The sequence below is a fragment of the Perognathus longimembris genome, chromosome 9, assembly GCF_023159225.1.
Source record: "Perognathus longimembris pacificus isolate PPM17 chromosome 9, ASM2315922v1, whole genome shotgun sequence".
Classification (NCBI taxonomy): domain Eukaryota; kingdom Metazoa; phylum Chordata; class Mammalia; order Rodentia; family Heteromyidae; genus Perognathus; species Perognathus longimembris.
The window spans coordinates 38,625,975-38,650,116 of NC_063169.1; the positions used below are offsets into that span (position 1 = coordinate 38,625,975).

Here is a 24,142-nt window from a genome sequence, read left to right on the forward strand (position 1 = left end):
AAAATTCTAGATACTCACACACAGTGAGACTCAAAGAAGATAGTCATAGGAGAGAATCACAAAGGTACAATACCTAAGCACCTCTCCAGATGTATATAAAATAAGTCATTTACTGAAATGAACTCCTAAGATATGGAAGAAGGACCTTTTTCTTAATATGTTTTTCCGTTTGCTACATTCTTTCATTTAACTCTGTATTCTTTACCTTACATAAGGTGTTATTCACATGCACATCTGGGGAAGGGTGTGGGGAGGGCACAGAAACAGAGGAAAATGGTGAAAAATACAGCAGTGGAGTACACTGGTTACACAGAGCACCAAGGAAAGTCAACTATGCAACTAATCTCAAAGTCAACTAATCTGTGGGTGGAGAGAGGAGGGAAGGAATAGGAGAGATACTATGCAATAGAAAATGTACTCCTTGCCTGGTGTTTGTATAGGTAACCCCACTGTATGTCACCTTTAAAACAACAAGAAAGTAGTTTAGAAAAAAAAAAAAAAGAGATCTCGGGGGGCATGAGGGACAAGGCAACAAACAGTACAAGAAATGTATCCAACGCCCAACGTATGATACTGTAACCTCTCTGTAAACAAATAAAATTTTGAGAAAAAAAAAAAAAAAAAAAAGAGATCTCCTCTGTAGCAACATGGAGGGTAGATTTTATCATGGTGGGTACAGTGGGCATGCAGAGTTACTAATGAAGAGTTACTAATGGAGAAAGTTACTAGGCTAGTCCAGCGAAGAAATAATAACAGCTCCTGTTTTTGTTCAAAATTCCAACTGTCCTTAAAACTCTCACATATAAATTTAAAATACCCTAACTTGTAAAATATGGTGCAAATCTTTGAACTCAACCCACTTTAAGAAGGCATAAAGTAAATCTCTGTCTTCTAAATTGTCAGTCACATATCAAGAGAGTAAATGATCTTGAAAGTCTGCATTTGGAGATTTGATTTGCTTCCCAACTGACTGAAACCCATTTCTGCTAATGTTGATTCCTCCCACTGGAAAATTTCTAAACTCCTTTGAATAAGAATTCCTTTCTGACTTTTAATCCAATGCACATGGAAATGATATTTTAAAAGGAGTCCATGCACTTTGAATTTACTTGAATTCTGTGTTGAGGCAGCCAGCTCATGGCCCAGCATCCACCAGTAGGAGGCAATATCTGAACATTGTTGGGAAATATGCATTCCTAGGGAATGACATTGTTTCCTTATCTGGCTGAATTCAGCCAGAGAAGGAGGACTGTTGTTTCTAATGAAGAAAGAACTCCACCCTCACTCAGCCACAGCCACAGCTGCGGTGTCAATCGCAAGAGCATAGCATTTTCCCTCTTTGTGTATGTTCAACATGGATGCGTTTCAGAGCATTTTAAAGTTCTTTCTTAACCAGAAAACTGCTATTGGCTACAGCTTCATGGCTTTGCTGACCTTGGGAGGTGAGCGTCTGTTCTCACTGGTGGCTTTTAAATGCCCCTGTAGCACTGAGAATATGGCCTATGGGTTGGTTTTCCTTTTTGCTCCTGCCTGGGTATTACTGATCCTTGGATTCTTTCTCAACAACAAGGCATGGAAACTGTTCACAGGCTGTTGTGTAAATCCCAGGAAAATCTTCCCCAGGGGCCACAAGTGCCGCTTCTTCTATGTCCTAGGACAGATCACTCTGAGTTCTTTGGTGGCTCCAGTGATGTGGCTTTCTGTGGCTTTGCTTAATGGGACGTTTTATGAATGTGCCATGAGCGGGACGAAAAGTTCAAGACTTCTGGAACTAATTTGTCATGGCAAGCCCAAAGAATGCTGGGAAGAACTATACAAAGTATCCTGTGACAAAGCAAGCATGCTGCCCATGGACAATGAAGAAGTGAAGCTGTCTCTTCAAGCCCAGTCTCAGGTAAGAAGGAACTCATCTTTTTGTCTCTCACAGCATGAGTTAAAAGTATTCTCTCTGTTCTCTTAGGGTGGAGCCCAAGTTTTGCACGGATAATTAAACTAGATGGAAATTGATATCTGGTGCAGCACCAAGACAGTCTCAGGAAAAGCTTTTTAGAAGCTGGATGGCTCAGTAAAATTGCTGATTGGATTATCTTTTCCATTTCTGAAAAGAAAACATCCTCTGAGTTATGCATATGTAAATACTTAAGTACTTTAAAACAACCTCTCTGGGTTGATTTTGTAAATAATGCATAACAGCCAATTTTAAACTGTGTGTTAATGGAGGAGCTGTAATTAAGAATTACTGTCTTCTATCAATTATTTATTTTCAAACTGGTTTCTCAGAGAAACACAAACACATATTATTGAAATATGCCTGAGCCATCTGAGCTACTACTTTTGTTGTCTGTAACATAATTACCACAGAGATTCACTTGAATGTTTTCCCGCAATTGCTATTTCTGTGTATAAATAATATTGACAAACTTGAGAAGCATTGCCCATATAAAGAAGGACTCAGTAGTCCTTAAATAACTTTCAGTGAAGAGTGACCATATTCACTAGGGAGATGACATATTTTACTCTTTGTGCTGTACAGCTAAAGAACTTCTTGTGTTACTTTAGAAACATACATTTGGAGAGAGTTTTATTTAGGACTAGAAAACTTAAGCTTCACTTAATTGACACAAGGAAGCCTTAGCCAGTCATCTCCCCAGGTATGTGACCATAAACCAAGATGCAAAGATCTTGTGAATAGTGGGAATATTATTTTCCAAATCAAAACAAGCAGCAGGAGTGACCAACATTTGTCAGAAACTCTGCTTGTTTTAGAATAGATGCGTTGAAAATAGTGTATATACATATGTATATAATTTTTTCAACAAGATCTGCTTTTATACACACCAAGGCAGTCTGTTCCTAAAATGATGCATTCCAAAGTAGTAGGCAGCAAAGCCATATTTTCTTTGTAAACCAATAAGCCCAAAATGGCCCCCAAACAAAATCTTCTGTTTAGGTGTAAAGTACATTTTGATTAAAACCTGCCAAACTCCTAAATGTGTCCCTCCTTTTGTTGAAGGAAACTAATAATTACAAATGTTATGACAGAACACATGACTTACGGTTTATGTCCTCGGGCACTAGGCTCCATTCAGTCAGTGCCAGGTTCACACTTAGCACTGGGTAAGCTTTTCTTCTGTAAACACAGGCACATCCTGTCATAGCTGAGACTGGGCACAATGACCTGTTGACTTTTCAGCAGAATGAAAAGGACCTGAGGCTAATTTCTATGGGAGGATACCTGAGAGATGTGGATGAAGGCTGATGTAGCAATAGCAGATGCTGACCGTGAGGTTCACATGGCAAGAGGCAGCATACAGTCCAGACCAATAATTTGAGCATGTGGGTGGGGGTGGAAAAGTGCATGTATCCATGGGTGGGGTCTGGCAACAAGAAATCCAGCTAGACAGCTCTGTTCTTAAGATAGAAGTGGAAAGAGCTCAGTTTTAGACTTAGCTGGCCTTGGATTTGAACTCTGTTACTGCCACCCATGAGCTACTGACCTACATATATAGATCTAGTTTTCTCATTGTGAGAGACAATAATACCTACTCTAAAGAATTGTTGAGATATTTAAAGAGATGTAATTGGACATAAAGCTTCTAGAACATCATAATGTTCCAAGCTGAGGAGAAAACTGTCAGAGTTTGGGTAAGAAGGCTCTTGCAGAAGAGGAATGCATTGGAGACTGAAAGGGGAGCATCCAATGCAGTCTAATTAGACAGTGTATATTGTGAATTTAGAGGAAGGACAAGATTCAACATTTGATAAGAGCAAGTCAATGCTCATAAAAAGGGGAACAATGACCCAAAGCTGACCAAACAGTTTCAGATTCAGCTAGAGTTAGCTCAGATACTGAGGTAAGGTAGACTATACCAGGTCCAGTTGTAGAGAAAGAGGAATGAAAGGTCCAGGAAAATTTCACTGGATTTCCCAAAATGCCCTCTGAGGTGGGGAACCCTTACCATAGAGCTGAAGAAACTGTGAGAGGCACAGACAACATCCACAATGAGGAGGAATCTAGGATTTAAACCTAAGTAGCATCAGTCCAAAGTTGGCATGTATGTAAAAGGTGAGACCCTGATCACCTCAAGTCTGAGACAGAGCTTGGGAATCACTGATCTAAAGCTTATTTGTGGTTTTGTAATGGTCTTAGTGGGTATAGCAGCAGATTATTGTTTCAAATGGGCCATCTGCAAAGAGACAATTGAACTAGATATCAAGAGGTAGTTTCAAAGAAATCTGCTAGTTGTCCAAATATTAAATTAATTTTAATTATGGAAAATAGAATTTGAGCACCAAAATTTAGTGATGTGGCTTTTGTTTCTAAATAATTTTTAAAAATCAGCAGATTCATAGCTAAGCAACATGGAGTTTGTTTTTATTTTAATGACCAAACTTGAGAATAAGTAATCCTCAAGATCAAGAATGATTATTTTTTGTCCTCAGTATTTAGATAGGATTTAATTTTTTAAATATAATTTTAGCCTCCTGTCTCTCTTCAATATGAGTAGTAACAACTTTCTGCTGCCCTCTGCAAATACTCACATGAAAATAAGAATTATATATATTATTTTATTATGTATTATATTCATAAATATATTTATAAATATTTTATTTATTATATATGGATATAGAGAGAATACACACGCACACGCACACACACACACTAGCAATGTATATACATATCAATGCTTAAAAACACCTGGCTAATAAACTGGTCATTTCTTCAAAGACCATGACTACTCATGCACAGAGATTTTTCATCTAATAGCTAATACTATTTGGTAGATTTATCCAGTACTTTATAACTATACTTTTTACTCTCTTCCATTTGCTAGCCTTGTGGTTATTTTACAAAGCAATAGTCTTAGTTAGGTGATTAGATATTAGGCCAATTTGAACTCCATTTTGACTGTTGAAAAGTGTTGAACAGTTTAAGATTTCCAGTGAGCTATGGTAAGGACTTGTATTAATTTAGCTAGATATATTCCAATAATACTACCTCTGGGTGGTACTGTTCCCTGTGATATCATTCTGCTTTTACATGCCCTCAATCTCTCTCTCTCTTCCTAAGATTCTAGGATGGATCCTGATTTGTTCGGCATCCTTCTTCTCTCTGGTCACCACTTGTTATGCACGCTGTCGGTCTAATGTGAGCCATTTACAGCTAAGTTTTTGGAAGACATACGCACAAAAGGAGAAAGAGCAATTGGAAAATACATTTCTGGACTATGCCAACAAACTGAGTGAGAGGAATTTGAAGTGCTTTTTCGAAAACAAGAGACCAGATGTCTTTCCCATGCCCACTTTTGCTGCCTGGGAAGCGGCTTCAGAGTTGCATTCTTTTTACCCAAGCCAGCAACACTACAGCACCCTCCACAGGGTGGTGGAAGATGGCGTGGTTTCTTGCTCCCAGGACGATGAGACAGCAATGGTCCTTGTGGGTTCGGCCCACAATCTGTAGCTCCTCCACTATCACTGACGTGAAGTGTCCAGGAGCATACTCATCCTGACAGCTTCCTACTGCATCAATAGCAACCTGGTATTGCCAGATTTGGGAAACTGATTTGAAACTTCCAAGTACAGTGTCAGGATATGCTCAAATTGATGCAAGGTGGTGACAGACTCTTACTTTGGTGGAGGATGGGGTTCAGTGGGCCCACACATTGATCCAAGGTTCTAAGATTTTAGAATTCAGTACATAGACTTTTGCAAGGAGGGCTCTGTAAATACTGGCCATGGTATCTGTGGTCTGAAGTAGTGGATTGTGAGGAACTAGGACATCCAACAAGGTCCATAGCTGTATTCAACATGGGAGGAATGCTTGTGTAATTTTATTCTACTGCCTTTCAAGATATATGAAATGGTTCCTTCCACTTGAAAATCATTACCTCAGAATCTCAAGATTTCAGTTCTAAAGAAACAGCCAATTACAAGAGTATGATGTCTACAGTTTTCCACATGTATGCACTGCTGCATTATGACTTTTGTGGACTCTGTCACATTTGCCTTCACAGACCAAGTGATAATTATATTTGTACATAGGTATGTACATTCCTACATGGCTACACAAATATATGAATATTATATGTTAAAGCATGTTCCTTGGACTGAAAGTTCATTTCTTTTATAATATATTTTTTACTGTTATTGCAAAGGTGAAATACAGAGGGGCTATAGTCAGATAATGAGTACATTTCTTTTTGCACAATGTCACCCTTCCCTCATTTTCTTCCAGTTTTTCCCTCCTGTCCCCCACCCACAAGTTGTATAGTTCATTTTCAACACAGTGTCTAGTGAGTATCACTGCTGCATTTGTTCACCTTGGTGCCAACCTTTCTGTAACCCCCCCCTTACTCTCCTAAAGACAGATAAACTAACAAACAAGACAGAAGGTAAAGAAAACAAAAACAGCAACAAAGAAAAACTCTCACGTCTATTTCTTGGAGTTCATTTCCATTAACATAATTTTATATGATCATATACATTTAGCTATTGAGCTTTATAACATGTCCAAATGTATTCTTTTTGTCTTTTACCACATAGGCACATTCTACTTACCACAAACAAGGGAAACAATGCAACCTATATTTCTTTAAGTCTGTCTCACTTCACTTATTATAATTTTTTCCAAGTCTTTTCATTTCCTTACAAATGGTACAATATCATTCTTTCTAATGGAACAGTAGAATTTGTGTGTGTGTGTGTGTGTGTGTGTGTGTGTGTGTATACCATATTTTCTTGAACCATTTGTACACTGGGTTGATTCCATATCGGCTATGGCAAACAATATCACAATGAACATGGTTGTGTTGGTGGCTTTAGAGTGGCCTGATTTGGATGCCAAATCAGGATAAATGCCCAGGAGTAGGATTTCTGGGTCATAGGGAAACTCAATGTTTAGGATTTTGAGGAACCTCCATACTGCTGTCCAGAGTGGTTAAGTTTGCATTCCCACCAATGGTGATTTTAAAATTAAAAACACTTCTGTGGACCTCTACTAATGTTATGGGTTGTAGGCTTGAGGACCCACAAACTATGAGTGTATTTTAGTTTGTTTGGGCTACTATAACAAAATACTATAGAGTGAGTGGTTTATAAGCAATAGAAATTTATCTCTTACTCTTCAGAGGTTGCAATTCAGTAATCATGTTGCTAGCATTATCAGGGTTGAAGTTGTCCTTCAAGTTGTAGTCCATTGACTCTTCACTGTGTCCTCATAGGGTGTCAGGGCAGGTAAAGTCACTGGGATGTCTTTTCTAAGGACATTAATTCTATACTTTCTAATATTACCACTTTGGGAATTAGGTTTCAACATATAAATTGGGAGAGAGGAGAGAGCACACAAGCATGTAGACTATTGCAGAGTATGTCACCCATAACTAGTGGTCTGGGGTTGTTATTCAAAATAGTACTAGAAAAAATGTTTTACATTTATTAAGAATGTGAATTTGGGGCTGGGGATATAGCCTAGTGGCAAGAGTGCCTGCCTTGGATACACGAGGCCCTAGGTTCGATTCCCCAGCACCACATATACAGAAAACGGCCAGAAGCGGCACTGTGGCTCAAGTGGCGGAGTGCTAGCCTTGAGCGGGAAGAAGCCAGGGACAGTGCTCAGGCCCTGAGTCCAAGGCCCAGGACTGGCCAAAAAAAAAAAGAATGTGAATTTGGATTCTATCATGATATATAATATATACACGTGTATGTGTGTGCACAAATTTCTCTTAAAACTTGGAATGAAATTGTACTTTAGGAAAGGGAGCCATGTTTTAGGCAGTGGTTTACATTTGCATCACTAGTACACTAGTTAGAGAAAGCTGGATTTTAGCATCTCACTACCATGAAACATGATGTCAAATTGAAAGGAAATCCTCACAGGTATAAGACCTAAAATACATATCTGTGGCGTGGTGATTGATAAGAAATCCATGTTTTGTTTTCATGCCCATTACCGGCACAGCACTTCCAAAGCCCTTGGAATGTCCATGGTATATCTGGGGTTGTCAGTATCTCCTGGACAGTGTGAGGATGAGGACTGATTTATCAGAAGAACCAATCATGTCACAAGAGAGGTGAAATGTTCAGCCCTACCCTTAAGCCCTCTGATGAGAAAAGGCAGAGTAAAGAGAATCTGAAGGTGAAATTGATTACTAATGGTGAACGGTTTAATCAAATGAAGCTCCCATAGCCCTCTCCACACAAAGGTCAAGATTCTAAGAGCTTCTGGGTTGCCCTAACAGATGGTAACATGCCCAGAGAACACATAGACACTCTGTGTACCTTGCTTTCTCTAGGCATTGCCTCTATGTGTCTGTTACTGAGTTGTAATCTTCTATTAAATAACAAGCAGATAATAGAAGGGAAGCCCCTTCCTGGGTTCTTTGACTACTTTAGCAGATTATTGAATGGGAGGACAGTAATATGAGAACCACTGAATTATAATTCACATAGAACTTGTAATAGTCTGTCAGGGGAGAGGAAGTTACTGTTTGTAATTGATGTCTAAATTTGGGTAAAATTCCTATGTCAGAATGGAGAGATGAAACTCAACAACACAAACCTTCTTCCTTATTGCTTCAGAACTTGGAGCTTGCCCACCATAAAGAGTCTGCTAAGCTTGAAGAAAGCCACCTGGGAACCAGGGGTCCCCATGCATCTTTTGTTTAGGTTGAAGTCTGAATCAGCAGTTCTACAAAGCAGGAAGAAGCTGATGAGTAAGCTCTGGGGCCTACTGCTGTCACCCTGAACCCCAGAGGCTTCCTACAATTAAGCAGCTTACTCATGACAGGGATGCCTCAATCAAGAATCTCCAGACTGACTAATAACAAGCCAGAAGCCCGGGGTACTTTTTCTGCAGCTTAGTAAGAAGAGGAGTTCATTTTCTTACTCTGGAATAGGTGGCTCTCGGATGTGTCATGTATTCATCCTGGCTTTTACTCCCCATCACTGTAGAAGAGCACTTTACTCAGGAGGGAAACAAGCTCAAGAGACCTTATCTGTCCTGTGAACTGCCTTGGAGGGAATGGGTGGAGATGAAGGGAGCAAATTGGTTTCTGTTCTTAGATGTCCATAGGGAACAGGTATCCAGAGGCAAGGAGACAAGCTGGTCTGAGGAGACTTCAGAGGTGTAGCCAATTTATTGTCTTAGGTAAGGATCCCTAAAAGCAGTGCCTAACATAAGAAACTATGTAAGAGTTTTCCTAGAAAGGAATGCTCTCAAGAGAAACCTATAGCAAATTAGACACAAGAGAATGAGGTTTCAGCTGAATATCAGTCTAATTAATTCATAGGAAATTTGGGGCCATCAGCCTTGACCTGAACCTAAAGTGAACCCTAGGGTTTCTTATGTGGCTTTGAGTTATTTCAGGCCAAAAAATGGTGAGGCCTAGATGATTTTAGGTGAGACATAGCCAGTGGCTCAAAGGTGACCCTCCAGAGAAGGTTACACACATATCAGACATCAGCACCCTGAAATGAGATACCTGGGGATGTTCTAGAAGACCTACACTAATGTCTGCAATCACATACTTGAAGCTTATGGAAGACATTACAGTCAATCCAAGCCCAAGCTGACTTCTTTTTCAAACTTCTAACTTTCTCTGAAGTCAAAGAGCAATGAACATGGGTGTCTTGGCTTATCCTACTATTGCTGTATTATAACAGGAAAGGATTGGAGACTGTTGTTTGAAAGAACTTGGTATATTCCCATTTAAGGAAAACATCAAAGGACATTGAAATATGATGCATAAATTTGTATAAAATTTTATAAGCTATTTTTCTGTTCATTTCTGACTTTTCCTGCAAGCTCACCTAATAAATTCAGTCATCTTAGAACACATTCAGCTTATTTACAAACAATAGAAAAGGAGGAGAAAAGTTAACTGGCAAAGGTTACAAAAAATAAGGTTTGATAGACACATCATTAAACACATTACACCTTTAGTAATGTAGTATAAAGCATATATGTATCCAAATATATTTTAAAATACATGTGCAGTTTTCTACTTAGAAGCTTTGAAGTACCACTAGACTTATTAAATTTAACAGGAAAACAGTGGCATTGCTAATTTCAAATATGGTACAATACTTTGAAGCCTGATGATATTTAAAGCCTGATGGGTTGAAGGCTGAATTCTGCTACCCAATAAAGTCATCAAGTAGCAGAAAACTCCTATTTCTTCTAACATGGCATATTTCAGATATTACTTTGTGTTAGATAGCTTTCTGTCACTTAAACAAATACCTAGAATGAGTCCTAAGGGAATAAGATCGATCTTGTTTGTTGGTTTGTTTGTTTGCTTGCTTGCTTTTGCCAGTCCTTAGTTGTGAACTCAGGGCCTGGGCACTGTCCCTGAGCTTCTTTTGCTCAAGGCTAGCATTCTTCCACTTGAGCCACAGCACTACTTGCAGCTTTTTCTGTATATGTGGTACTGAGGAATCAAACTCAGGGCCTCATGCATGCTAGGCAAGCACGCTACCACTAAGCCAACTTCCCAGTCCCTTGACTCAGTTTTTAATGTTTGAATCCATGATAAATTGGTCCCATTTCTCTGAGGCAAACAGCAGTCTGTGGCAAACAGCATGCCATCATGAAATCACATGGAAGAACAAAGCCATGTATCTCATGACCAAGAAGTAAAAACAGGGGCTGGGAATATACAGTTTGAAACTAAAGATTAGAGACCCTGGAGTTTCGATGTTCAGACAAGAGTGGTTGGGTGAAACAATTCTAAGAGGGAGAGAAGAGGAATGAGAGGAACAGGAAAAGAATATAAGAGAGAGAGAGAGAAGAAGAGAAGAAAGATTGAGAGAGATGCACATATGTATACACAGAAAAAGGAGAGAAAGAGACAGAGAGACAAAGACACAAAGAACCTCACAAATGTATCCCTCACTTTTTTGTTCTATCTAAGCCCTCAATGAATTGGATGGGCCCCGTTCACATTACGTTAGATTAGATCTCCCTTATTCAGTCCAGTGGTTCAAATGACAATCACTTTAGAAACTTTCTTGCACACATACCCTGAAATGAAAGTTTACCACCCACCTGAGTATACTGTAATCCAATCAGATCAACACCCCCAGGTGAACTATCACATGTTTTAAATTAACATCTGAGTAGTTCCAATTAAGAGGCAAAGTCCTATCCTCCATGCTTCGAAGTTGAACTTAATAACTAATTAAAAACATGACAGAACATAAAATTTGATTTTTAGCAAGTATTTCAGTTTATCCCTTAGCAAAATGCAATGGTCAATAATCTAGCCACCATGTAAGAAGTCTAATTATCCATAATCCTCCAAGCCATGAAGATATCTAAGATATTCAAGTAGAGAAAGAGAGGAGAGGGAGGGTGTAGGGAATAGAGAAGGGAGAGTGAGAGTGAAATCCTAACAGGTCTAAATGTTTCAGTCCACTTCTGTGGCAGGCACAGGAGTGGGGAGGCCATTTTGGAAATTCAGTGTAAAATACATGGAAAGTAGAAAAGCAGGAATCCCAACCAAAAGCCAGAACAAAAGGCTCCAAATCCAAAACTCTACTCAAATATGTGTGCCAACTCTGCTGCTGCTGTTGGCTTGTTGTCCAGTCCTGTCCTCCCTCCCTCTACCATCTCTTCTCTGTTTTTATTTCTGACCCAAGGAATCATGAGCTAAAATAAATATTTAATCAACTAAATGTATGGATGTAAGTATTATCTAAAGACAACACAAAAAAGAATAAAAATTCATACAAAGAGAAAAATAATAGGCAGTTATATTTATAGAGAGCTTTACACAAAGCTTATCTCTGTACATAGGCTTTTACTTGATGTTTTATTCCTCTTTGGGTTCCAGTTAGTGGAGTATCTTCTATAGATTAAACAAATGCTAAATTCAGTAAATAGCTCTCCAAAAAAGTTCCAACACAAAAAAACCGTGGGAAGCATTTTTAATATAATTTTTAAATTTTTGTTTGAAAAAAAACCACAATACTGTGGGCTAGATTTCATTTACAGTGAACATATCAGTGAGAGGAGTAACACACTAAATTATTATTTGCTATTAATACTGAGGACCAAAATAAGAGAAGGGCAAGTTACAGAAAAGACTTTGAGTAAGCTGGAAACAAACGGATCTTCCAGTCTTATTTCTCAGTGTTGCCTTAAGAACAGCAGCAGCAGCAGCATGAGGTAGCTGGTTGGAAATGCACAGACTCTGCCCCAGACATGCTGGATCAAGTCTGTAGATTTAGAAGATCTTAGCCAATACCTAAGCAACAACTGTCCAAGTGGTTCTCAAATTTAGCACATATTAAAATCATCATGATGACTTATTAAAAGGTAGATTGCTGAATTCCATCTTCAGTGACCAAGGAATGGGGCTCTGAAAATATAAAGGAGGCCATTTGGGTGAAGGCAGATTAGAATGAATTCAGAATTTGGGACTCTTCCCTAGATATACTGAGTCAAACTTTTTTTTTATTGTATCAACTTGTCTAAGAACTTGGGTACTCTTCAATTTATGTGAGGATCCTTTTTATCTATTAGGCACAATTTAAGTTTAACTCACAAACATTTTTCAAGCTTATTGTGAACTTTGTTTTGTCAGTGTTTTTCTTGTTCTATTTTCTAAATGATTGTTACCTGAGTACATGTAAAGCTCTTTTATACATATGTAAATACATACACACTTATACATACACACTTAATTATACTTCCACTGTATCAGCAAGGTCAACTTCCTGGTATGCTTCGTTTCCTTAAGATAAGAATGACCATTGACAAAGAAGGTATTTTCCTCAGTAAAAAGTTCATATAAGGTGTAGAATACTTCCTAAACTTAATTTTATATATTTAAGATTCTATCTTCCTTTCTCTTTTTATCATTTCAGATTTTCCAAACCTGAAGCTACATCAATATTAGAAAGAAATCCTTACATACCTTAATTTGTAATAAAATATTGCATTAAAATGGGGAAATGAATTAGTTAGTTCACCTAATCATGTTCACTGGACTATTTCAAGGAAAATGGTCAGGTTATTAAAGTAAAAACTCAGGTGATATGAAATAACTTTTCTTTAAAAAGTAGCTCAAATGTAGTCATCCTTTGCAATGTCCATAACCTAGAAAATGGTGACTGGCTGCTTTGTAAAAAAACATTCCATTTCTCGATTTTAACACAAAGGGATATGTTTCTGCAGTAATAATAATCGCTGATGGCTTCAACAGAATAAAATTATTTCTCCCGGGGGTTTTGTTGGTCATGGGAGGAAACATGAGGGATAATAATCAGAGTTCCACAAAGGTTGGTTTGCTTCCTTAAACAGTTGGCTGAATATGAGTGGGTTTCACTGACCCTGTCCATGCCTGAAGCAAAGCAGTCAAAATATACTGTAGTTACAGATCTGTATTTCATCAGTTTCCATCTATTTTAGAGTGAATATATGGAAAGCACAGCTCTTCATCTCTTCTTTTTCTTCCTCTCAGCCACTGGTGGAGGGGCTTTGTTTCCATCAAAACACTTGGATCTCAGTCATATCTGTGGAGTTTTTTCCTATTTCATTCCAGTAAATTTTATCATATTTTTTCAATTGAAGCACTGCATGGAAATAACATGAGAGGTAACTGGTAGAATTTGGTTGTAGGGTCTGGAGGACTAGTAGCCTTTTCAGGCCATTGCACTTCTTCAGCAATCACCCAAGTGCTCTATGGATGCTTTGAGAACCTTTGTTTTCCCAGGTAACTGTGGCTCAAGCTACTCAGGAGGCTGATATCTGAGGATCAAGGTTTGAAGCTAGCCCAGGCAGGAAGTCTGAGACTCTTACCTCCAATTAACCACCAAAAAGCCAGAAATGGAGCTGTAGCTCAAGTAGGGCAGTACCCAGTCCTGAGCTCAAGCCCCAGGACACACACACACACACACAAACACACACACACACACACACACACAGAGAGAGAGAGAGAGAGAGAGAGAGAGAGAGAGAGAGAGAGAGAGAGAGAGATTGAAAGGAAAGAAGGAAAGTGAAGAGAAGGGAAAGAAAATGAAGGGAAAAAGAAAGGCAAGACTCTTGCTCTAAATGTAGATAGCTATTGAGAACACTTGAAGAGCATTTGTGAGAATGTGGTTTAATTGTTCAAATGTAAGCTTGAGTATCAGGATTTTTTAAATACTCTAGGTAATTTCATAGTACCTAAGATCAATAACTATTTATTGATGTATCATTGACAGTAAAGGCAAATCTGGACCGCATCATACTTCCCAAATGATCTACAAGTCACAGCAGGCAAGGATGGCCTAGAATTTGTTGGGCCTTCCTTGAAATGCCTTTGAGTTGTTAGGTTCAAATAGATCTTTCTTTATGCTTCAGGAATTTGCTTCCTCAATATTTGCTCCCAAGTTTTCGTCTCCCGGTAAGGAATGTTATTATAAATAGTTATATCAATGAAATGCTCAGAAAGCTATTGCTGTTTTCAACCCCCCACACTAAGGTTTTATATGAAGGAGTTAGGCACACTCAAATATGCCACTCTGGGAATATTGGCTTTAAAGCTAAAGACATTTGAGAAACAGAAGACACAAGATTACCCTATCTTTTATGTTTTGTTAAAAGCATGTCTCTCTTTTACAATGAGAAAATATTCTTAGATTTGAGGACAGAAAGTTGCGATTGAGAATTTTGTACAGACTTTATTAAAATAGTTCCTCTTTTCTAATCTCTTCACATTTGCCTTTTGACAACAACTTTGTCTAGTTCATTATGTAAGTGGTTCCGTATTTCCATTGGAAGCTCCCATACTATGTACAACTTAGATTAAAAAACTTGTATGCCTTGTTACCATTGGTCTATTTCATGTCAATTTAACGCTTAGGCTTAGTGAAAAACAAAACACACAGAAAACCTTAGAGGACAGAGGTAATTCCCTACAATTTTATGTCATTCTCTCATAAGCTTGTTCCAAAGCAGCTAAAACCAACAAATGGAAAACCAAGAATCTCTAAGGAAAGTTAGAGCGGTGAATTTTTATATGCTAAGATGGAAAATTCAAAATTTCTCTAGAGCCACTGCAGCAGTAGTTCCGGGGGGACAAAAATGCCTGGGTGAATCCACATTTCTTGTATACTTTGATGTCAGCCAGGAGAAAGTTAAATATTCATACGAGGGGCTGGGGATATGGCCTAGTGGCAAGAGAGCTTGCCTCCCATACATGAAGTCCTAGGTTCGATTCCCCAGCACCACGTATACAGAAAATGGCCAGAAGTGGCACTGTGGCTCAAGTAGCAGAGTGCTAGCCTTGAGCAAAAAGAAGCCAGGGACAGTGCTCAGGCCCTGAGTCCAAGGCCCAGGACTGGCAAAAAAAAAAAAAAAAAAAAAAAAAAAAAAAAATTCATACGGTGAGAAGTGGCACTAGGTGAGTTTAGAGATCTGCAGAATTCTCTAAGAATTAAGCCTCAAGTGATATTACTCAAGTGTCACCCCAATTAAAATTGAAGGATAATTTCTTTGCAGGTGCTTTTCTACTCACACCGTGCCATACGCAGCTAGTGTAGGCTTCTGGGTTCCACTCAAAGTTCTATAAATCCATAGATCTTGTGCCTGTATATAAATGCTTTTCCACAAAAGAAAATTTCTTCTATTTCATTTACTCTTCTACCCCACCCAGAGTCACGGAGTAGAATAGATCACATAGGTGTGGAGTTACATAAAGCAGTCTTACCTACTCAGTAGGGAGGATCAAGCCTAAGTGGCTGCATTTCTTAAAAAAAAAACAAAAAAAAAAACTGCTTCTTAATAGTTCTTCTACCGCTTTTAAAAGTACTAATGGTAGAAACGCTTAAGGTATTTTATTAGTCATTTTTACTGTTAATACAATCATTTTAAAATAGTTGAAATATAATGTTATGCCTACAAAGTTTCTTTTCTTTTCCTTTCCACTCCCTTGTCTCCTCAAAAACGTTATTAACCAGTAAAATGGCATGACATTCAGCTCACAAGGATGCCAGCCTCTTCTGGAATTTTATGTTGCATTGGGCTGTGACTTCTGTGGAATTCAGTTCCTATTTACCAAGGGCTCCCACTTAGTTTCATATATGGTAGAAAAAGTGGGGGAGGGAAGGAATCAATTTAATAGTCTTTTATCATTCATTTTTCAGTTAGCCTTTGAAAAATAGCAATGACAGGCAAGGTTTTATAGTTAGGCTTAATCTGACTAACTTCTATTTTGTTTAGTTGAGTACGTAAAAGAAGCAGTAATTCTAGACCAGAAAAGGCTTTCTATGGTGCTTTGAGCCTCGGATTCTCTCCTGCCTCAGTGTGCTGAGAACAACTCTCTGATCTGGCCTTGTTTCCACTCTTATCTGTCAGAATCTCTGTATCCACAAACAACCTTTTCACTTGGCTTTTCTCCACCCCTACTGGTCTGTGCACAGACAGGAATGGCTAGGTCTCAAATTCTACTCAGGCCCTGCACTGTTTTACTTTTCTACTTCAATCTTTTGGCTAGGTTGAAAAGCACATACAATAATAACTAAATTCCCAAACAGCTATTCACAAAGTAATGTAGTATGAGACAGTGACAAGATATCCAAATGGTTTAAGATTTGTATTTTTTGGGCTGGGAATATGGCTTAGTGGCAAGAGTGCTTGCCTCATATACATGAAGCCCTGGGTTCAATTCCTCAGCACCACATATACAGAAGAGGCCAGAAGTGGTGCTGTGGCTCAAGTTGGCAGAATGCTAGCCTTGAGCAAAAAGAAGCCAGGGACAGTGCTCATGTGCTGAATTCAAGCCCCAGGACTGGCAAAAAAAAATTTAAAAAAAAAGATTTGTGGGTTTTGTAACTCACAATGATGATAGCTGCCCTTCTCTCTCCTCTCTTCTGCACTGCACCCCTCCTCTTTTTCTGCCCTTCACTGTTGGCATTTCCTGAAAGATTGTCTTAGGTGGAATAGATTTGAGCTGAATGGGAGGTATCCTGCATTAGTCACTGCCTTTCCATCCATGTCCTAGAAAGCAGAAGTGACATTGTTATCTGGGGGAGCTGGCAGCTAGGCAATTGCAGTGATGTGATACCAATCTAATGAAGTATACACTTTCCTAATGAGTCACCTTATGTGAGGATCAGCAAAAATCAGTTCTCCATGACATCAGTAAAAGATTTTAGCATGGTCAGGTGCTGGTGACACATGCCTGTAATCTTAGCTCCTCAGGAGGCTGAGATCTGAGGGTCATGGTTTGAAGCTAGCCTGGGCAGGAAGTCTGTGAGACTCTTATCTCTATCTAATCACCAGAAATCCTGAAGTGGAGCTGTGACTCAAAGTGATAGAGTGCTAATCTTGAGCAAAAATACTCAGGGACAGTGCCCAGACCTTGAGTTCAGGTCCCACAACAGACAAAAAAAGAAAAGATTTTAGAATACAGAAAGACAAAGGCTACAAAAAAAAAAAAAAAAAAAAAGATTCCAGATTCCCCCATATTTTGTACCTTTTCAATTACATTTCTTAGCCTATCCCTGAAAGTAAATTGTGTAAAAGAAAAGGGGTTGGGGATTAGAAGCCAATTCTAAAATTTTAAATGCAATTTTCATCCTAATGAAAGAAAGATAAAATAATGATCAGACAGGAATATTTCTCATTTGGCATGTAGCATTATGAAGGGAAGGCTATTCAAGGTGTTAGGCAATGCTCATAATCTAAAAACTGAAGGAAGACAAATGTAAAAAGAAAAGATAGTTACTTTTTGCCTCTACAAAAAGAAAGAAGAGTTATTAAAATATAAGAGCATAACACTGCAAAACTTTGTGGAGTGGTTATACACATGACTCAAGTGGTAGAGTGCCTGCCTCGCAAGCACAAAGCACTCAGTTCAAACCCAGTTCTGATAACAAAACAAAGCTCTTTTTTTAGGTAAGAAAAAGAGTACATGAAAGAGAAAGAAAGGAAAAAAAAAGAAAGAGGAAAGAAATGAAGAAAGAAGGAAGAAAAGAAAGAAAAGGAAGGAAAGAAAGAAAGAGAGTAAGCGAGCAAGCAACCTCATAGATATTTTCTCTGGCTTGAGTAGTCTGGTTCTTGTTCATTTTCCCTGGGAAGTTCTCCTGTTCACATAAACAATCAGGTCATCTCGGCAACATTCTTTGAAAAAACACAAAGTCAAGAGAAAGGTCTAAACCTTGACAAAGGAAAGTTATAAAAGAGAAACCCCTATAGGATTAGAGAAACCGAGCAATACTGGTTCTTTAATACTGGTTCTTTCGTAAGCTCAAAAGGAAAGCTATCACTTTCTCCTGTAGAAAAGCCTCATTTTTTTTTCTAGTGAAGATTTGTTTACCTCTGTTTCTTCTCTCAAAGCATCCCTTTGAGCGTACTGTTCTGAGAAATGTCTGCCCCAGTCTCACTAATGATTTAAAATACTTGCTTTCCACTAACAATGTGGTTTCATTTGGATGATTTCCTAAGGGAAGCTTTTTTCTTTTTAAGATTTGCTTACTTGATTATTATCTGAAAAATGCATAACAAAGAGTTTGCTTTACTTCAATACCTTGCAGTAATCATTTTAAATGGAGCCTGTTTTCTTCTAATGGTTTCTCCACATTCTAGTCTCTGGAACATGGAATACAATGATCTATTTCAGTAAGATGAAGAAGGGAGAACAGAGGGCTCACAGGTGAAGTTAATTTGATTGTACTAATGTAAGTTTACATTGTTGGAATGGAGATTTGCCAGTGCCTTTGCTCTGTTATGGAAATCTCAGGAGGTTCTCCCTCAGCTACCCTTCCTCCCTGGAGGTGCTGTGATGTTACACCCTGGGTCTCATTATCTGCCATTCTAGCCAGAGTAATTATATGCTCTAGTGGGTGTCTGGGAGCTCAGTAGTCATTCTATAGTTTGTTTAGGGTTCTGTTATGGTCTAGCATGGAAACTTTACAAGACTGAGGCCAGTTATTGACTGGACAAGTTAAAGTCTCTTTTCAGAGCTTGGAGCATGAGATAGAGAAAAATCAGTTTGCATGGTTTGGTTGGGCAAAGGTCAAACAATGCCCACAGAAAGAGAGCAGAAACTGAGGCAGGAAAAGCTGTGTAGCATTGGAGACACGGGGCCTGAATAGAAAGAAAAAGAATTAGAGTGAAATAAGTAGAGAAACTGCAGAGCACCAAGCTATTAGAGGACTAAAAAGGGAACCACAAAAACCTGCTGCTGAATGATAATATACACACTGGAATTCTATGCTTCCATCAGAAAGAATGATATTGCACCATTTGTAAGGAAAGGGAAAGACTTGGAAAAATTATATTAAGGGAAGTAAGCCAGACCCAAAGAAATATAGGTTACATGGTTTCCCTTATTTGTTATAAAACTAGAAAGCGCCTATAAATTTACAAGTAAACATACATTCACAAAGTGAGACCAAAGGAGGATATTCTTAGGAGAGGATCACAAAAGCACAATAGCTATGCGCATATGATCATATAAAATGATGTTTATTGAAATAAATTCCATGAAGTGGAAATAAGAGGTTTTATGTTATTTTGCTTCTTGTTTTTTTTCTCCTTTGTCACCATTTTTAATTTCTGTACCTTTTGTATTGTAAGTAAGTTTATCTGCTTAGGGGAGGTTAAAGAGGAGCACAGAAATGGAGGGCCAAAGGTGAACAAATTCAGCAGTGATACTCATTTGACACTGTGTTGAAAATGAACTATACAACTTGTGAGGGGGAGTGATACACTGGGAGAAAACAAGGGAAGAAGTGACACTGTTCAAAAAGAAATGTACTCATTACCTCACTTACATAACTGTAACCCCTCTGTATATCACCTTTACAATAGCAATGTTCTTAAAAAAAAGAGTACAATCTAAAATTTGGAAATTCAAACAAGACAGACAGAAGACAGCATTTGTTTTTCTATGAAGCCTGACTATTCCATCCCAAAATAAGGCCCTAGATCTAAAATACCTAAATGCCGGCAAGCTAAAGTAATCTAATGCAATCTAATATAATTTGACCCCATGATGAGTTTAATTCCTACTAATATGAAATATAATATGTGATATGACTGCCTATTTAGTGTTTGTGTTTTGTAACCACACTGACTTCAGAGTAGAAGGAAGTCTTCTCTTATGAAACTTTCTATATGCATACAGATAATGGAAAAACATAAACATTTTGATAAAAAAAAACTGTTCAAGGTAACTTCACCATGTATTATTTAACAAGAATCAGCTATTTTTTTTTTCTTCCTAGGTCCTACTGAAGTTCAAATCTTCTTGTTGAAGATTTGCTATTATAAACCACCAGACACATTTTGAACAATGGATTGAATGCAGTGAGATATGTATGCTGGACATACTATGATCCTTCTGCATGTGGTGGAAGTCACAGTTCAAGTCCAATTTAGAGACCAGTGTGGTCTACTTCCCACTTCTGGACAGACTAGAAGAACAATGTATAGCTGTATGATAAAGTCTTTTCAATATTGTCTAAGTTCACATTTAATGCATGTCTACATGGATGACAACCTACACCGAACCACAGCAGTGCTGGAGATTTTTCACTCCCTTTAAAGAGCTTACAAATTTAAGAGGGAGAGAAAACTATCCAGAAACAAACCATACATTCACTGGATAAAATACCAAATTCAACAAAGTCTACATATGCTATTATTATTTAGAGAAACTGTATTATTTGCATTTTTTTTCTTATTGGGTCTTTCTGTTTCCTAGGCTGACCTTCAGTCCCTGGGTTCAAGAGGTGCCCCTACTTTATCTTCCTGAATATTTCAGATGCATACTGCTGTGCGTGACTCATTCTTAGTAAGATGGAAAATGAATATATATATGCATATATATGTATGTGTGTATTAATAATGCTAATCAACAGAAAATTCTTGGAAGATCAGGAAGGCACAAAGCATGATTTAGATTCCACAGATGGATTAGCACATTAAAATGTAGACTCATGTTGTTCCATTTTCTGTGTAAGCAAGGTTATTCATGAGCTTCCTTTCCTCTCTGAGGTTGGTCTGTCAATTTTGCTTACTTGCCTCCATGCTGTAACTCCTGCTTCATGCAAGACTAAGTTTCACCTTGGGCCCAGTAAAAATTTGTAGATACTTTGGAAAGTAAATCTGGTTGAGTTAAAATCTATAAAAGCCGTAATATGGATTTTAAATCTAACCCCAAGTTCACACTCCAGAGTCCATTTGAGTGGTAACGGCCACTGTGCCTTGCATCTCTGAGGGGCTTCCACAGAGTAGAGGACAATGGTCTAAAGTTCTTCAATGGAACTTATAGCAATAATGAATTAGCAAGAGTAGAATTCATCATGGGATCAACTAAGAGGAAAGGTTTGGTTAATAAGAGTTAAAAAATATATGAGAAGGACAGTGCCTCTCACTACTCAGGAGACTGAGATCTAAGGATCTCTGTTTGAAGCCAGCCTGAGCCGGCAAGTCTGTGAGACTCTTAGCTCCAATTAACTACCTGAAAACTGAAAGTGGTGCTGTGGCTCAAAGTGGTAGAGCACTAGCTTTGAGTGCAAAACTCAGGGACAGCACTCAGGCCCTTAGTTCAAGCCCCACCACCGGGGGGTAACAAAAAAGACAGTGTCTACGTTTAGTAAATTTCACAAAGTTTAACCGAAAGTGCTTATTTGAGAAGGAAGTTTTAATATTGAAAACTGTGCTTTCCTCACTGCTTTTGTTTCCAGGAAGTTGACACTGACCTGGCCAGAGAAGAATATGACTTCCTTCCTTCATTCCTTCACTTTCCCTACCATCCAGCTATCATTGTACTGAAGGCAAGAATAATTGCACTAAAGCAAGTGTGAAAGGGTCAAACACAAGAGGACAAACACAAAAGTGGCCACAGAAATTATTGATCATCAGGATGGCTCATGCTTTCTGCGCTGTGGTCAGATGATCACCTTTTAGCTCAAAAGCTGCCTGCTCTGTGATGATGTGGGTAGACTACACATACATTCCTCCTTTGCCCATAGAAGGTGCTTCAGAAAATACTGCAAAAAAAAAAAGGAGCGATCTTCATCTGGCTGCAGCATGCCTCTTCTTGACTTGTGCCTGCCCCACTGCCTTGTTTACCACTGGTGCCCTGAAATCTCACCTTCTGAAAGCAGATCTGAGCTCAGGTTTGGAAAGAGGAACCTCCTTCAAAATACCTTTCTCTTTTGTGTATTGTCTTGCAGCCCCAGGGCTCTTAATCTTTTCCCCTTTTCTTTTCTTTTTTTTTTCCTAGCTAATCTCCTATATGTAATTTGTACTTTTTACATTCAGTCTTCTATGTATGTTCTTATTTTATTATTTATTTTTTTTCAAAGTAATGTACAGAGGGGTTACAGTTATATACATAAGGCAGCGAGTACAGTTCTTATCAAACTTGTTACCTCCTCCTTTGTTTTTCTTCCACCTTCCTCCCCAGCCCGGAATTGTACAGTTTGTTTACAGCATATTGTCTTGTAAATATTGCTGTTGCATTGGTTCACCTTTTACCCTTTGTCTCTCCATTTTGGTGTTCCCCTTCCCTGGTTCTGGTAAACATACACACAATATCCAGTGTACCAAAGTCAGTTACACTGAATTCAGGGGTAAAGCCACGGGGAAAAAAGATAAAAGAAAGGGGGAAATAGCTCAATAGCAATGTACATACGATCACATATGATGACCTTAAGCGAAATGAACTACAAGGTTTGGAAATAAGTGACTTATCTTTGTTGTTGTTATTTCCAACATTCCATTTGAAACTATGTTATTATTTTTGTGTGTGTGTGTGTGGCTCCTTACTGAGCTCTCACTGGTTAACATTCCCAGCTTTGGCACTTGCTACAGCTTGTTCAACAAAAATGCCTAATAGATTGAGATGTCTCTGCTGAAGGTGAAATCACTGTTTCTGAATACAAACCTGTGTTGGAAGTTAATATTCTATAGATATAGAGTTTTTCCTGTGATCCTTGCAACTCAGAAAAATAATAGATAGTATGATTGCTATAATTTGCCGGAATCATTTTGTATAGACTCCATTTTAATCTTTCATTTTTTTCTTGGTTGTAGTGGGGATGGAACTCAGGGCCTCACACTTGTTAGATAGATGCTCTACCATTTGAACCAAGTCAACCAGCCCCTTTTTGCACGGCTTGTTTTTTAAGTAGTCTTACTTTATGCCCTGGATGGCCTGAGCTATAATCTTCCTATTGTGCTTCCCTGTTCTGCTGGGGATGACAGGTACACATGACAGCTCCCAGCCATTGTGCTTCCCACATAGCTTGAATGACAGGTGTGTCCCACTGAGCTTAAGCATTGGTTTAGATGGAGTCTTGCAAACTTCTTTTTTTCAGGGACTGGTTTCAGACCACAATCCTCCAGTCTCTACTTCCCAAGTAGCTAGGATTCCAGGCTTGAACCATCATGCCTGACTCAATTATAATCTTAAATGGCATATTTAAATGGCATTGTTAAAAATGAAAATGATTTGCGGGCTGGGGATATGGCCTAGTGGCAAGAGTGCCTGCCTCATATACATGAGGCCCTGGGTTCGATTCCCCAGCACCACATATACAGAAAATGGCCAGAAGTGGCGCTGTGGCTCAAGTGGCAGAGTGCTGGCCTTGAGCAAAAAGAAGCCAGGGACAGTGCTCAGGCCCTGAGTCCAAGCCCCAGGACTGGCAAAAAAAAAAAAAGAAAGAAAGAAAGAAAGAAAGAAAAATGAAAATGATTTAGTAAGAGTAAAATCTTCTGCTATTTAGATTCCCCTCTGGATTTCCTGATATCCTTTGCTGGAGAGTTTATGTGTTTACTGCCTTCACCATTTAAATTTCCTCCCTTCTTTTGGAAATACTCATTTGCATTCCTCCAATGAATATTTCCTTTCAATTATTTCATTGATTTTATATCACTCACCAAAAAGTTATTGCTCCCGTTATTTAATTAAGGTAAAATTTCAATTTATATGCTATAAAAAGATATTATCTCATTCTTGCTTTCCAGAATTCCCAACAAGTACAGAATATTGGATTCCAATATTTTAATCTTAAGATCAGCATGTCAGGTTTTTGCCATTCTTTTCATACTGTATTTTTCTCTATTTAAACCTCCTACTAAGTGATAGCACCACTGATGTGAAGGGTAAACTGAAAGGTGATAAGTTCTGCTATTGCACCTCAG

At 38.4% G+C, this 24,142-nt stretch overlaps 2 protein-coding genes across 2 annotated transcripts in view; one reads left to right on the forward strand and one right to left on the reverse strand.

The window, feature by feature from the left end:
• The window catches only part of Trappc3l (trafficking protein particle complex subunit 3L), a 44,214-nt gene that overhangs the window by 5,411 nt on the left and 14,661 nt on the right, over nucleotides 1–24,142 (reverse strand). The gene's annotated exons all lie outside the window — the stretch shown is intronic.
• On the forward strand, nucleotides 1,317–6,096 carry Calhm5 (calcium homeostasis modulator family member 5). The gene is made up of 2 exons (XM_048354625.1): nucleotides 1,317–1,894; nucleotides 5,072–6,096. The coding sequence occupies exons 1-2, from the start codon at nucleotides 1,346–1,348 to the stop codon at nucleotides 5,459–5,461; spliced, it is 939 nt and encodes a 312-aa protein (XP_048210582.1). The 5' UTR covers nucleotides 1,317–1,345; the 3' UTR covers nucleotides 5,462–6,096.